The sequence below is a fragment of the Streptopelia decaocto genome (assembly GCF_964273445.1).
Source record: "Streptopelia decaocto genome assembly, chromosome: 2".
Classification (NCBI taxonomy): Eukaryota; Metazoa; Chordata; class Aves; order Columbiformes; family Columbidae; genus Streptopelia; species Streptopelia decaocto.
In genome coordinates this window covers 42,459,769-42,477,128 of record NC_138655.1, presented here as the reverse complement: position 1 = coordinate 42,477,128, position 17,360 = coordinate 42,459,769, and the positions used below count along the sequence as shown (strand labels likewise).

General features: G+C 36.3%; 1 protein-coding gene across 1 annotated transcript in view; it reads right to left on the bottom strand.

Annotated features, from left to right (window-relative positions):
- Nucleotides 1-17,360, bottom strand: part of ST18 (ST18 C2H2C-type zinc finger transcription factor) — a 180,115-nt gene that overhangs the window by 45,245 nt on the left and 117,510 nt on the right. The window contains exons 6-7 of the mRNA XM_082044958.1: nucleotides 5,063-5,253; nucleotides 299-1,096 (exon numbers count right to left, since the gene is read on the bottom strand). Of these exons, the coding sequence (XP_081901084.1) occupies nucleotides 299-1,096; nucleotides 5,063-5,253 (989 nt within the window). The remainder of the gene's footprint in view (nucleotides 1-298; nucleotides 1,097-5,062; nucleotides 5,254-17,360) is intronic.

The window sequence follows — 17,360 nt, the reverse complement described above, 5'->3', positions numbered from 1 at the left end:
TAGTGCCCTATGGAGGAGGAAGTAGAGGAGGAGGAAAAGGAGAAGGAGTGTCAGTGCCAGCTACACAGCCCTTTTAGTACCCATTACTGATCATTTCACATAGCGGTTTGGCAGGAAGCCAAGTACCTAGCGTTTAACCTGGTTAGATGCAAGGCACTAGTGTGAAGGTACATAATTAACAAAATTACCAGCTAAATTCCAGATTCTTTACTGTTGCTATAAAACCCAGTTCAGAATGCTCTATCAGTCACAGGATAAATGCTTAAGCGAGTATGAACAGTCAAAAATACTTCCTTACGTTTGTTGCTAAATATCTGTCTCCCACCAATGTCGGTAACTTTGGTTTGTCTCCTTTCCCCTGCTAGATGCTCCAGAAGAAATCTATCCAGTTCCTTGTAGGTGCTGTGAAACACATGCCCCTGCTCTGCCTGCAGAGCGATTGCTTGTTCTAGCAAACTCAAGTTCCCTTTTGTTTTGTCCAGCTCAACTGACACTTCTGTGATTTCTGACAGGCACTCATTGTCATCTTCTTCACTTTCAGGGAAGGGATTTTGAATTCTTTTATCAAAAGGATCTGGGTGAGACTCCTGGGGTGCTCTTAGTTCTGTTTCTGAGTCACAAAGTGTTTCACAGGGGCCAAAATCTACCTCTTCCTTCTTAATTTCTGGGACTTCCAGGATGCTAGGCTGATTACACTCTACCATGTACTTCGGAGTTACAAGAGGCTTTACACTAGTTTCTTCTGAGAAATTCGAGGAGCTGTCCCATTCATTGTCCATAGTTTCAGAGTTACTTTCATTTTCCTCAGATGAACAGTATTTTGTGTCAGAAATAACAGTCTTTGCCTTTCCTTCAGCTGAGTTAATCATGTAACATTCATCAGTGTCATCACTTTCTGTTTTTAAGGATTGAATGCCACTGTCATTTAGATTTTCAGCCACTGTTCGACTGGGTGCATCTTTTGCCAATTTTCCCTTGTTCATCAGAGATGAGGCCACAGCATCTTGATAGCTGGAGTAGTTATCTTTTCTTTGACTGGAATTTTCATGCCCACCTGAATGTAGGGTTTCCTCAGATGATTTTGGAGTACTTTCCTCTGTATGACAAAAAAGCAAGAGAAAAATATGTAAGAATAACTGTTTTTTGTGTCTAGTAGAAGTGATATGAAGATACTTACTTACCAATTGACATCTCTTTACTCAAAAGCCCTTCTGAGATTATATCTACTTCACATTATAGCTCCAAAACTATATGAGAAATAAATACGTTGCCATTTTTCACTGATACTGAAGACATATATTATTTTAGAACACATGCACATTCATATACATTCATTTAAATATGTGCCATATATAGATAGATACTATACATATACACACAATCTACATGATATTTGTATAAAATACATACAAATACACACATAAACTAAAATTGCTCTCATCTATTTTCACTTTTCTTTCACCTAAGATTCCCAAATATTTTCTCAAAATGGACCTTAATTGCTTTTCCAGTCACCCCAGAGCCTCGGAAAGACCTTGCTGGAAAAAACCTCAATACTTCACAAAAGGCAAGCTTCTGGTCACCACTGAATTGCCACATTAAGTGATAGATCAGGTCACGCACAGGCAAACAGAAATGGTTGTTACGTACAGACTCATAAAGGACTTGTTTAAGACACCACTGAAGTGCATCCTGTCTTTATAAACATCTTTCTTCAGAAGGAAAGCAGCAGCCAGCAGGTAATAGAGGCTGCATGTAGGAGAGGTTGTCGGTGTGGAAGACAATATGCCTTTTGTATCTCATTTAATTTTTTATAAACATTTCCTCTGACAAGGACACTCAAAAATACATCTCCATCATCTTTCTTTCTGGTAATTATCTCTCTAAAATCAACACTGGTATGCCAGGATCAAGTAAATATTGCCATAGTAACTAAAAGCATTTTTGGATGAAGGGAAGAATTTAGTCACAACACTAGCCCCTTCAATAATGCTGATTATAGGGTACATTCTTTTGTTGGGATCTATTCAACATAAACTGAAAAATTTAACATTTTACTTCCTAGAAAGGAGGATGAATAAACAAGCACAGACTATTTCATAAGATATGTCTGTTCTCTCCTGAATCAGAAGTAGTCCAGGTTTTAATAATAAATTAAGCATAGTCTAAAATGCAAATGAAGTTTCTCTCAATAACACAGTGAGCTATTAAGAGAAAGTGTAAAGGGTTATGATAATTTTAAAGTATTATGAACTACAGAAAACAAATAAAAGCATTTTCAGTGAATATGTCCAATTCATTGAACTATTCTCTCAATCCACTTAACTACCCACATGTGTACAATAATGATTTATAGACATTATACCTAATTATGCATATTTGGGCTGTGTTAGAGTGCCTAACAAAAGCTCTAGAAAGCAACAATTACCTCTGTTGCTTAGCTACATAGTTTAAAATATTCCTATTAAGTGCAGATTATTGTGAAGGGGAAAAGGGGGACAAAAATGCACATGTGCACCACAATGCATTTCACTTTACTGCTGCCAAACTGTTAGCATTTTGGGTCATTTCCAGTTTACATAATTGTTTGGTTCAACTGTTTGTTATATGTTAAAAGAAAATATTGATTAATTCTTATTCTTCTTCAGAAAATTGAACTCATGTGGGGAGAGGTGGCCTTATGCACTGTGTTCACAAAGTTGTGTTTAAAAAAAATCTCCATAAACCTTAGTGCAACTTTTTAGCAGCTGGTCTAGTACCACACACATTGCAGTATTCTGAATAAAGAAGTCTGCGGTCTTTTCATATCTCAGGAAGTAAGAACGATGATTTGGCTCTATGGCCAACTTCGGCCAAATGTTTTTTTATTATTTGCTCTTCTGCCATTTGGAATATAGCAAAATCCCAACAGTGGGTTATTTCAAAAGGAAAGAAGTTCTAGTTTTAAAATAAGTCTCCCATCCTTCAAAACAAAAGAAAACAAAACAAACCTTGATTATAGTAACAGGTCTTTTCAGTTATTTTTCTGTATGAAAGATGAAAAATAATATAAATGCATAACAGATTTTTGCCTCTTAAATAATCGGCAATTTTTAAATGCAATGTTTAAACATTTATTGTTGAACCAATCTTAATAGTTCACCTGTCCCAGCTTTGCTTTTCACTTCTACAGGCTGTAAATTTACTTTAAAAATAATCAAAACTCAGCTTTGTTTACGGTTGCATCAAGCCATGAGCTGAAGCGTTAACTGATCAACCTACAAGAATCATGAGTTCATAATAAAATGAGCAATATTACAAATATTGCCTCCATACCCAGACCAGCTGTATGCTTTAGCTGAAACTGGTTTTGTAGCTGGTGAAATTAATGCAAAAGGGATAGGTTGTATTATCATTGACACAAGCAGTTTTTGAGAAATCTCACTTGTATCAAATACCTATTTTTGAAAGAAGGTGGCTTTTTTCTTTTGACTGAAGGGCTAAGTGCAAATAGGGTTCCTCTACATTTATATCAATAGACCTGGCCCAACAATTGCCCTTTTTTTTAAAAAAAAAAACAACAAAGAACCAGTTGAATAACCTTGGTTCATCTGTATATGGCACAAATTCTACCTTTACACCCATCACAGTGCTTTCCCTTCAGCAAGTTCCTCAAGCTGTGCGGAGGACAGACACAAGGGAAAGAAAAACACATTACTGAGGCAGGCCTGGATGGCCTGGAACCAGGCTGAATCAATACAAGAATAATTAGCTAAAATCTATATATTTTTTTTAAAAAAAAAAAAGGCCCAAACAAATAAAACACACAAGACCTCTTACTCAAACTGCTCTTTGCCACATAGAAATGACAGAAAGACCTCCACTGATTTTTACGTTATAAAACCAGGATTTGACTCTTTAATCAGAAAGACTGCCTCCTTCTTCTATTTGTTTTATACTATTCATATACATACATTTTGGGGGTTTGGTTTTGTTTTAAGGAAAATCTATTTAGAGTGGATATAGATATAAATTTCTAATCTCAGTTCATCATAGAATCATAAAACAGCCTGGGCTGGAAGGAACCTCAAAAGATTATCTGATACAGCCTTTGGAGGAAGAGGGAGCCTAGATGAGGTTATCTAGCACACTATCCTTCCAAAATATTTGAGAAGATGGAACAAGAAACTGAGTGGAAAATAAATCACCTTTAAACTCCTGTAGCAATTAGCAACTGAGTGGAATATAAGTTCACTCTGTTTTCATAGTATCTATGATTACTAATTTCTCAAGGCCAGATCACATCACTTTTATCTTGACTTTTGCTATCTAAAGTTGACTTCCTTTTAAAACAAATGTGGAATGTATTTCACTGATTTCTTCTCAGTTGTCTGATTAACAACTTGTGTGGACTTCTGAAACAAATGTGTGACAGCTAGTTTAGTTTGATTTTTGTTTTCATCCTGAATATACATAAACATATACTAGGAAGAAAAAAAAAAAACATACTGCAGCTATAACTTTCTGTCTCCCTGTCCTCTTCCATATTTTGCAGGATACACACTGTAGAAGTTTCTATAAATTTGGCTTAGCAGAGCTGGAATAACAAATATAAAGTGCTGAGTCTAATAATCACATTATACAGAACACACGTAGCAGTCACATGCATGAAATTGCTTTGCTAAATGTTAAAGTCAACTATGTTTTGCTAAGCTTTTTTTTTTTTTTTTTTTCCCTCCTAAGAGCTCTATATATTCCAGTGAAATTATACTCTTCATAAATGTGTTTTTCTCAGTGGTGGGCTTAACCTTGTTCTTTGACAGAACTAGTGGAGAAGCAGATGCTGCTCCATATCTCACCTGCTGCAGCAGTTGTCTCTCTGTGTGACCTACAAAACGTTTACAAGACCCCAGGAGGAGATATTGTACAAAATAATTGGAAGTACGATGGTTAAACTTAGACAGAAATGAACCACGCCAACTCTGCTAGAAGTCAAACACATTCTGTATCCTTTTTGAAAATACTGTTTCATATGTCCCCTCCGTGGAATTCATGTACAAAGGAAACCGCACTGCACGACTACCTGAAGTTGAGCTGCTTTCGAGGACACTGATGTCCTCCTGTAAGTCTGTCCTGTCTTCATTTTCTTCTTTGCATTCCAAACTGGGGCTGTAGTGGCGGGGCTTCATTAACAGGGACTTCCTTTTGTTGACGGGGACACCTGATATCTGTTCTTCAGCTTTTCTCTTCTTAGCCATGGAGCATTTGTAGGCACTGCAATATCAATTGGCAATGATAGAGAAAAATGGGGGAGAAGTGAGGGGTAAATTGTTTAAAAAATAACATAATCGCCTAGTTTAAATCTAAGTACAAAAGTGAGGACTGACAAAATATTAATTCACTTGCAGTTTGAGCAAATTCTGTTCAGTGGATATTTAATTTTAGCTCATGTACTCGAAGTCCAGGGCCCAGGCAAATCCCATTTCTTTTCACTGCTGCCAGAATTTGTTTAGGGTAAAGGGAATGAGGAAGAGGACAAAACCAAAAAAAGACATATTCCAACATCCTTAATCCTGAACTAGTATATTCCATTCTAAGACCAGCTCTGCAGTAAAATAAACACACCCAGGAAAAGATGAACTAAATTGTAGTCTGGGTTGATAATCCAGAGAAACAGCTAAGGGGAAAAATACACCACTAGTTATACTACCACATCCTGAGCCTTTGGCTCCATTACCTTTACATCAGTATGGATATCCAACTACATACCTTGAGTTCAGCCGCATGAAACCTGTGTGAATCACACTGTACCTTCAGAAAATGTTGCCATACGGTCCCTCTTTTAATAATCAGTCCCAGCCATTGGTTTCATTTCATTAATTCCAGCCATAAATGCCTAGTTTAAGCTCTTCTCAGGTCTCTGTACATGCTTTGGAAAAAGATTCCTCCTGAGGACAATTCATCCCCCTTCAAAATAGATCTATCTGACAAACAGGCTGAGCCATCCCTCTGGAAAGACCTTGCCCAGTCTAGATGTCCAGCTTTCAGATGACCAACATGAGAAGAGAGGGCAATGCTCAAATGGGGAGACTGTTCCCAGATTTGGTATACTTCCTTCAGCTCCTTTAAGATCCACATATTGGTCTGCATATTAATTTACTTCTACAGATATTTAACAAAGCCTTTGCTGCCATGCAGCTGGTTGGTATGGCATATAGGTGTTACATCATACAACATCTCACTAAGGAGGCTTGAACCTTCAACACTTTTTTTTAAATAACTTTTTGTGTAAGTGATTTAGCATTATTTCCTTGTTCTTTTACATACAGTATTCTAAGAAATTTATGTAGTATGAATAATAATGCTCATATTATATCTGTCAGAGCTGAAAAAACTACATATATGAATCTGTGTAATCCACTCCATGGTTTCTCAACCTTAGGCACCCCGAGGGTGCATTACAAATCCACACAATGCCCTTAGGTGTTGGATTTTACATTTGGCTCACTGACTTAACTGCAAGATTTGCAAAAAATCCATGTATGCAGAGAATTCCTATTGCTTACACATATTACAAGCTCACCAGCATAAATTAATCCTTCCAAGGTATCTTACGTGCACTAAATTGGCTCAGGTTCTGATTGTTTTGGATGAAAGCATATGACTAACTTGAGCTTTTTGTTAAAAAAATACCCATTTTTGGCCAAGCACCTTTTTGGCAATCCACCATTGCAAACATGAAGGACACAGAAATACAAAGATTTACATTTTAGGGGGAATGTTAAAATTCTGCCATGTGCATCTTAAACATGTTAGATATTCTTGATCTTCTGAAAGCTAAAATGCTATGGGCATCAGGAATGCTGGATGCTAAGCACCTGCTGTAGTTGAATACATTATGGCTTCTGTATTACTTCTCTCTTTATGAGTAGAGGATAACATAAATATCATATTAAAGGTTAGAATCACAATGGTAAAAGCATCCCCTTGAAAATGATGCCTATATAACAGACATCAGGGATGGAGGCAGTATCCAAAAATATGCATAATGTATTTCAAAGAAAATGCTATCCAGAGTTTCTTAATTCATATTTGTGATCAACAATTTATATCATTTATGTTGTTTCAGGAAAATTGAATAAATGACAAATGTTTGAAATCCCTTCTCACACAATTTTTTTAACAACCACAAGCTTCACTAGGTTTGCTTTTAATCTTTCTCATTTATTTGTCAATCTTCAAGTTTACCTCTAGTAGCTAGTGTGAGAGTGTTTAGGACAAGATGAATTTCCAGTGTTTAATTCCCCTTTGACGAAGCTGTTTCTTACACAAGCATAATTAGTAGATTTTTAGAACAGAAGATCCAATTAGATCATCTAGTATGCCCTCTGCGCAACACAGGTCAAAGATCTTCATCTAGCTCTTCAGCTTTAATCTTGTAAATTGTCTGACAATTCTGTATCTTCCAGTCAAGTTAAGGGAAAACATGGTAAGAAGGTAAGTTGACTGCTGTATCCCTGCTCATTAAGCACAACCTTTTTTCTAGTAACACGATGTTATAAGACCACCACTGTGGGCTGACACAACATCTATTAAACACGTTGCTTTTTTCACCACAACTGTGAAAGGCAGCCCAGCCCCAGCTCAGATGCTAGTAGACCACAGTCAGGACCAGTACGGGGGCACTGCTGCCACCTGCCACCTGCAGATCTGCTCTGGGAAATGAGAGCGCAGGAATTCCACTTGACTGTAACTACCACAATTTACAGCAGTAAATCAAAAGATGCTGCATCAGTGTCCGGACAGGATGCCCACAAATCTGTCTGCAAGCACATTGCTCATGTTAGAAATTTTCTCCTCTGTGAAAGACTCCTACATTCAGAACCCGCCTGGACACATTCCTGTGTAGTCTCATTCAGGTGTTCCTGCTTCAGCAGGGGGATTGGACTAGATGATCTTTTGAGGTTCCTTCCAATCCCTAACATTCTGTGATTCTGTGACTGATACCCTAGCTTGTCCTTATGGTATATTTTTCTGTACACAAGCAACCACTCACCCAAATTTCCTCTATAGTTCCCATCATTTTAAAATAAGTGAATACATGAGATACAGCTTCAAGCAAAATAATTCTTGATGCCTTCCACTCTGCTTGTAGGAAGATGACAAAACACAGTTGTTTCTTTTTTTGCTTAGGAAGTGTAAATTGCCCTCCGTAGGACAGGAAGAGATTTTTCAAATCCAGCAGGATATACACTTGCTTTTGCTGCTGACCTCTTAAACAGCTGGGTTTGAGTTACAACTGGAATCTATTAGATTGCAAGAGCCAGTTTAAAGATTCACCACCTACCAGCAATTCCCCTTCTTTTCTGCGTTACAGTGCTTAAAAGTAAAAATGGAAATAAAACCAGAAGAACAACTTCATAAGTGGTATGGTTTTTCAAGTATTTACATGTGATTTGTAAGCTATTTGACAATGGACACTGGAAATTTAATGACTATCAAAAGGATATATTTAAGTCTTTGTAACATTCATGGTATATCAAATTCACCTTTGTCTTAAAAAGTTTCTATTTCTCTCTTTTGCTTATGTACATGCACACATACACGTACGTTAGCACAGATTTGTCAAGCTGTAGTTTGTCAAATGGTAAACCTATAATTTAGCTTCTCTATTACTCATCTCATAAATTCAACGTCTAATAGTTTTGTTGCTATTTATCAATGGCCTGCTTGTTGTCATGGAACACTGATTCAGCTGTCAAGGTTATTTGGTAATCTGAGGCTCATAAACCAGGAGAAGCTCTTTTGTTATGAGCCCAAAGCCAATACATTTTTTTTTTCCCAATTTAACTGTATTTAAATTTTATGAATAATAAATCATTTTAATACTACCTATAATTAGCAGATTTTTTTACTTTTTTTTTTTTTTTTTTGGTAGTCAATGACTCAGTTACCAAAACCAGTCTTGTGTCTGTTATCATTGTGTGAGCCAAGAGGTTAAAATCTGACGTGGTTGCATGCGTTGAAAAAAACCTCCATGATAAATCTTTCATACATATTTCACGTCTAAATTCTTTCTTTGAGAATTCACTGGGACCTTTATTTCCTTTATTTCTGCTCAGAATACATCTTGGATGATGTGGGCAGACACTGGCATTATAGTATGCAGGCAGAACAGTGCATTGGCTTACTACCACAAAGCAATGCCTCATGAGAAAGAGAGAGGTTTTAAGCAGTCTTTAAGCAGACATACAGCATTTCTTACTACTAAAAATTGTCATGGTTGTTTTTTTCTTTGTAATTGATTCTTCTAAGTGATGTGTTTGCAAGCCTTTAACCCAACCTTTAACTACTTTGTAGCCAGCAAGGACTTTTTGTTATCGATCTTTTGGCAAGACTTCCAGATCTCTGGGGACATTTTTCTTATTCACAGCACCCTGCAGGTTGGTAAAGCATGATACAGGGCAAAGAATGGCCATAGTGGCTAAAACCGGAAATACATTCAGCCTGACAACTGCTGTTTACTAATGCCTGTAATGGATGCCTTAAAATATTAAGAAGAGAACAAACTGCATCTTATGTACACTCCTTAGCTTCAAGAGAGAAAATAAATGTCTTTGAACATCAAGGCACTTTAATATTTACTGTCTAACGTTATTTAAGGAGACCACTCCTTGTGAGTTTGTGCAAGAATGATTAATGGAACATTGTACTTTAACCTGAATTGCCTTTTAACTGCCTAACTATACTACAAAACTAAGCATTAGACTATTGAATTAATTAAAGCAGAAATCATCCTCTGATCTTGCAGAACCATTTAACTTCACATCAGTAGTTACAAGGAGAAGGTTAGCCTAACTACTCCTCAATGATATTGTGATTAAAGATGTTGCCATATACTTTAGGTCTTGATGAGATTTTGTCACCAACTTGCAGATGCCCTGGGACACTGCAGAAGTCAAATACTACATTTTACTTATAGGAGAGAAAAGTTGTTTTTTGAAGATTCAGGGACACTTGCCACTGACAAACCAGTAACTTATAAATGTCTGTCATGGCTGAGCTTTCTTCTAAGAATTTTAAGACTGTACTGGCAACACACTGACTAGTTGAAGAACTTCAAGGAGTAAAACCATGCAACTGAGAAAATTGTCATCAAGGGTTGGGCTACAGTTCATTGGCAATCTAAGACTGAGTTAAGCAAACAAACAAACAAAAGTTTTCTTTCAAATTCTTTTAAATAAAATTTAAACATATTCAGAGATCATGCCAATGAAAACTTATGACTCAATGTGAAAATATTAAAAAGGCCACTTTTAAACAGAACTCTGATGTTAGTTTTTACAGATGAAATTTTGCAGGCTAGTCCTGGAGACAACCACTGAGTTGTCATCACTGACAAGAAGCTAAACATGTATTTTCCCTGATTGCTAATCTGCCGTCTGAGTTACTGACATTAATGTTTTCTCATGTTTTGTAAAGTAAACCAAACCATAGTAACTTTTAAACAGTTTACAACATTTGGACAGAATGATGGAGTGTGCTGTATTTCACAAATTCAGCCTAGGTTGTGAAAAATAATCTGGAAAGTAGCTCCTATTGGGAATTTCTGAAAAATTGTTTTGGAGATAATTAATCAGATAACAGTATTTTCCTTCCGTCAACATTTTTAACCAATTAAAATTGGAAGTATTTCAACCAACATAATATGTCGAAAAAGATTGCTCATCATTTAGACTTTAGTGAATTGGCTGTAACAGAAGCTCAGAACTAGCACAACTTACTCCAATGACAATTAAAGAAAATCTGCTTCTCATTTTTTAATATCATACACAACACAAAAAATGCATTTTACCCCTTTTTAACAAACTCATACACTTGACTTACAAGTTGTATCTGTGAAAGGGACAGGGGCTTTTCCTGTGCACTGTAGCACTCATTCCAGGGTTCAAGGGCCTTCTACAAATATAAAACTTTACTGCCATACATGGACAATGCTCTTTTTCTAAAACATCAGTTGTGAGAAGTTCAGTCCAGGGCTGAAACAAGATTAAAGGAGTGCACATGGGATATAGATGGGAAGAAAGATAAAAGGGAAATTCATATTTATGAACACTAATATAGAGTAAAATAAGCTCAGTAACTTGGGGGTATTAAAGTGTCTGTCTATATACAGAAATGAAAGCTTTAGCTAGGAAAAAAGCAACAGAACTGGACACATACTAATGTGTAGAAAATATGGTATCATAACTGAAAGCTGGCTAGAGCATGATATTAAAAGATGTATTTTATTTTAAAAAGACGCGTAAGAAAGGCAAAGTAGCTGCCATAACCTTGTTGGTGAAAGAGGATTTATTAGCCCCCATAAGAAGAGGCTGGGGAGAAATGGGTAATGGTGTTGAGTCATTAGGTACCGAGCCTGGCGATGCTTCAGACAGTAAACTAAATGTTACAGGCCACCTGACCAAAAAGAATAACTGGACTGTGAAATGATTGAGCAAATAAAAAGAAGCATGTAAAAAGAGTGGAGCAATGGTAAGTCAGCAATGACATAGGAAAAGGCATGCAGTTATGGTGAAATCTGCCCATGCCTCAAGCTCTCTGTGATGCCTGAGGCTAAAGGACAACAATTTCAGGCTGCAATAGGCTCATTAAATTTGTTGTTGTTGTTGCTTTGTTGTTGTTATTTTTTTTTAAACTCTAGTTTACTATTTTAGCAGAGTTCTCCGCAAAGGAAAGGCAACTCAGAGAAAGACAGCACAGATTTAAATTCTCTTCTCTGGTTTTCTTGTTGTCAGTTTACAAGCTTGTAGGATCAGAAGGATATTCAGATCATTAAAAAAAAACCACAAAAAACAAAACCCCACACATGAACCCTCTAATTGAAACATTATTTTAATGAAATGCATGACTTCTTCATGGTGCCATTCTATAGCTCATAGACTAAGAACTCTATAACTCTATATGGCTAGAGTTGTATATTTGGATGCTTTTCTAACCGGTAAGTTATTTTTAGTAAAAGACTGAGACACAGTTAGGAAAACACTTTTTTTTTTTTTCTTTTTTTTTTTTTTCCTTTGCATGGATCTCAGGAAGTTCTTAAACTTGGAAATCTGAACATCAAATACAAATTTTAAATGTTCTAAGTAAATCCAGGAGGAAAAGGAAAAGGTCACAGTGCATAGGTCAAAAGGTTTTAATTTCTACAGGAATTAGGCAAATGATTTATTGTAATTAACAACTCCAACCACAGGAGTCTCAAAAGGAGTATGAGATACAGTTTCTATTTCAGCCATCTTAACGGTTATTCAGAACAGTTCACTGAATAGTTAAGTCAAATAACTGTCAACCTCAGGGTTATCTGCTAAATGTTTAGGTTGTTACTTGTGATCACCCAGAACTATATGGTATTATTTCTCTTCACAGAAACACTGACAGTGTTTTTAAAAGTGGATGTTATTTTCTTTTATAATCTCATTCAAATAATGTCATTTTAATGGAAAAAAAAATATTTTATTTGATATTCTCCATTCTCTAACATTCTCTATACACCAGTTCCAAACATTTTTTGCAAGCCTTAACCTACTCACATGAATATCTGAAAGTAGAAAACTTGAAGTGGAAAATGTTTGAATTTCTATCTGTGTTTATTTGTTTCTTGTTTACTGTTTCTTTACTGAAACAACAACCCATTTCTTAAGTCTGAAAGCATGTGGTACTACAAAAAAGGCAAAAAGCTTGAGGTGCATCAACTCATCAGAGCTCTAGGAAAGGAAGAGGAGAAGATGAGAGGAGGGGGAGAAGAATAAGCAGAGCAAAGGGAGAGGAGGAATGCCAACACTGTATATTTCACAGTTTGATGGCTAATTAGAGGGACACTGGAAGATGAAAGAGGAAACAAGGGAGGAACATAGACATGACAGACCTATAAATTTGATTGCCATTACAACTTACATTAATGCTTGTTTTATTAGTTATGATGAGAATGGTTGACATACAGGATATAATAATGATAGGTGAATTCCAGCAGTATTATTTTATTAGTTCTGTGACCAGCATATACTTACCTTTGCTTCACAGTAAAATGCACCATGTCTGATTGTTCAGTCTTTATTTATACTTGACTGTTAGAAGTTTTCTATCAAACATCACTTATAAAATCATTTTTCCTTGGCATAAAACATAGTTTTCTATAGATTCTTTAAGGAAAGTACTGACTAGCATGCTTGCCTGAATTCCTTAAGAACCTAACAGTGTTGTCAGAAAATAATAAGAAATGAAAAAGATTTACTGGGAATTTAAGAAAATATAATTGATGACAACATGACAGCCTTGATTATACCAGAAATCATAGAGTAAGAGGCAGAGGTTAATATTTTCAAAGCCCCAGAACCTTTTCAATTACTACAATGGTGAGGGCAGGGAGGAAGTTTCTTTTCCAAGCTAGAGAGCAAGCAGTAGATACTCTTAACTCATTATTCTGTTACAAGACCTGGGGTATAGGTACTCTTAAGATTAATGCCCATTGTTTAATTGAATATCAGTTATCAATAGAAATGCTGTGACACAGTTCTTTTTCTCAGATTAAATGCCTAATCTGGATGTATTACGGAGAACAGTTGAATGACAGTTTAGCACAACTCTGACCCAGCCAGTAACCATCAAAAGGAACACCGGGGAGGAAAGCTGGGAACGTATGCTGTCAACACCCAACCTTCAATTGCAGAAAAAGACTTTTTGTCAAGCTCAGACATGTCTGCACAAAAATGGGATAAATATCCTGGAAGTAGATATTGACCATCTTAATTTATCATTTACTACTAAGTCTATCTGGACTCAAGGACACATTTTGTTTCAGCAGAGCACAATAAGGACTGCGAGGGTCCCATACTCCCAGTGGGAGACAGGTGAGTCACCAGGAGATTCAAGAGTCCAGCTCTGTTCTATTACAAATGTGCTTACTCAGGATTATGATAGATGTTCTTTTTTCCCACCAGAAAATCAGAGTCTATGACCAACTCCGGTGGAAACAGAAGCCAAGCCCAAAGGGTAAAGCTGACAGTTTTTTCCAGATGCAGGGTAGCAACAAACAGCTTTCTCAGTCTCTGTCTCACTTTTAAGCAGTGTTATGGGACAGGAATACTGTGAATGTGATAGCTACACAAAACAATAATAATCTCAGTTCTTACTGGAGAACATCTTTGAGCCTTTTTGTTTGATTTTGTCTCATGTGCCCACTTCTTCCATCATCTAGGTAGCACTTTCACCTCTTTCTCAGATCATCTGCCAGACTACGGCTTTCTTTTCATACAATATTTCTTAAAAACCCACATACCAATGAGACATTCCTTTCTAAATGCAGCTAGGGTGCACAGCCCTTTTATTTCATGCCATGAACTTTTCCTGAGTGGCCAAATAATTTTCTACCTACCAAACTGTCTACCTTCATTCTGTTACTGTCTGAAACTAGCATTCAGATATAATTGGATACATATGATCTACTAGCACTTAGAGGAAATAAGCAAAATATTCAGTATTGTATAATAAGTAATAACTACTTTAGTTAGCAAAATGCTTATTAGTACACTATCAATACTGTTACTTCTATTGGCATACCTCTTAAACATTTTGGATGAAGTTAAGGAATAGATTTTAGTAACATAAACATCCTGAAATAGTTCAGTACCACTGGCCTCAGGGTTGCTTTGCTATTTTCTCCTAATCAAGACACAGCAACAAAGGGTGAATTGTCCAGTTACTCCTACCAAAGAGACATCAAGACACTCTGTTACTTGTCTCACTGCTAAAGCATCCAAGATACTCATATCTCTACATACTGACACTGTACAGTTCAACTTATCTGAATATCTAAAATGTTTCACAACATTTGGAAAAAGAGTTCCAGGTAAAAAGTAGCCTTCCTTACTTTTGATGAAATGGACCTTTTGAAGAAGTGATCCAACACTACAGAGAGTAAGGGGAAGTGTAACTGTTTGTACCAAAGAGCAGGACTGTTCTCCATGGCTTGAAGCACCAGTGCCTTGTGTAGTCTTCATTAGTAACAGAAGCCAGAAAGACTTGGTCTTACCTGTATCTAACCCTGAAAAGTTACCCTTTTTTACAAATATGGACTTCGCCAAACTGATCTATGCTTTTGTAATCCTATGCTTGGATCAATTCAATTTACTCTTTCTTGGTCTGACCCAGATGTCACTCCATAACCTACAGATGGTTCATCGTACTGTATCCCATCTGTTAAACAGAACACAGTAATGAGAATACATCACACCAATATTCCTCACTTCCCCTTGGTTTTCATTCTAATCCTGAACACAGTTGAAGGTCCTGGTCCTTTCAGCAGTGTATTACCCACTCATCCAAGAGAAGACTTCTTCTTTCTGCTTCTTGCAGAAGATGGATACGGCACAGTTGTTATGTCCAAAAGGTGTCAGATTCAAACTTCAATGTATGGGATAAATATCTCCTGGCTTTATCACTCACTTCTACCACATATCATGTTTGCTATGTTTAGGTTGTGATAAAAAACTCATATCTTCCTGTGGGCAGCACTACATTCCTAAATGAAAAATTAAATAATGTTGTCCATGAGTGAATAATTAAGGCTGGAGGAGAAACAGATCTATTTCGAAGGACTTATTAAGTTTTGCATATTATGTTTCAACACTGCAGTGTATACAGTAGATATAACTAAAAAAGTCTTATAAATCCAAACTAATAACACAGCAGTATTAATAATATTCACATATAAAGAAAATAAATTATATGACATTGAAATCTGGGATTCCTGAGTTTTATAATTACACGAAATCTGTTAAAGTTTGACACTTAAATAGGAGTTGTGTAAAGGTGGTCAACATCTGGAAATTTTCTGTCCTCTGAAAACTCAGTGCAATGCAAGGGATTTTTTAGTTATTTTACTAAACAGAAAAAAAAATTAAATCCCAACGTGGCCCTTAAGGTGATGTTTTTTCTGAAAATGTTTTATGCGGAAAGGTGGTCCTGTTTCTCAGGAAGAGGTGGATGATAGCAAAATCATTAGCCAGATTTCTGCATGAAATCTTGGCTTTCTTGAACTCAACAGATTTTTTGGCATTGAATTCCATTAAGTAAGAATGCAACCCCTGAAATTTATACAAGAGAAATTTTCATGCATTATTGCATCTAATTCGTAATTGCAACTTTTCATTTTGCTTTTCATTATTTCATTCTCAATTTTTGTGAACCACAACTTGCAGAATAAGAAAAGGCTAACAAATGCTCTAGAACCAATCAATGCTATGAAACTAATAATAGTACAATATGAGCATGTAAGCTTATGTAGTGCCTTTCATGTAGAAGTATCCCAAGGCACTTTGTAACAGAAACTCAATAAGGAGTGCAAAAGTGCTTTGTCAGATAGGATAAGCCAGGGGAAAAGGGGAAATTAATTAAGCATGGATTTAAATTTCTCAGCCAACATAGCATTTAGAACCTTGGTCAGAAAAGACAGTAGTTCCAATATCTGCATCCAGGGAACAGAACAGTATATTTCAGTCTTTAATTATTGGGGAGTGTTTAATATTTTTTTCACAATAATATGGGTATGATTAATAGGAATGCAGTTCATAGACTACATTTCCAAAAGGCAGCCCTTGCCTCCCTTCCTCTAGTTTTTCATTAACAAATAGATTAATAAAAGTTGATCACCTGACTTGTATGCCAGCAAAGCCACTTGACTGCAAAGATACCCAGTATGGAATTTGGTACTATAGAAGTTACAATTACCAAGTTAAGGACTGGGCAATGACTTTGTTGGCTGTTTAGCTCACTGTTTTAAATCAAAATATGTTTTTTATGGAAGCAGTCCACACTTCTGACAGAGAGAGTAGTCTGTTGTGCAGTAGTTCCTAAGATAGCATGTATTTCACAAGGAAAAGCAAAATTGCTTGAGAAAAGCTATAGTAATTGATTATGCATAAATTACAGATTCCCTGATGTTGCAAAAACTTGTACATCCTCCATTTTTCAAACATTTTTTTCTTAAGAACACATGGACCATCCTCATTTTTGGATGACTGCCTCTTCAGATTAATGCATCCTTCTGGTGTATAAATTGGGGATGCACAGAGGAAAAAGAAACAGCACTAAATCTCAGGAAACTGAAGCCGTACAGAAAAATGAGGTTCACAGCAGAGCTGAATGAGTGACTTACCATGAACAATTTACCCAAAAAGTTAGCCTACACTTCCCTTTATGGAATATCTGTAAGAAGCTTATAATTTTCTCAGTTTTATTATGAAACAAAACCTTAAAATATTGTATGTCTTCACTGCAAATAGCTTCCTGTAAATATTTCATGTTCTGCCTTAAGAGGGAGTGGC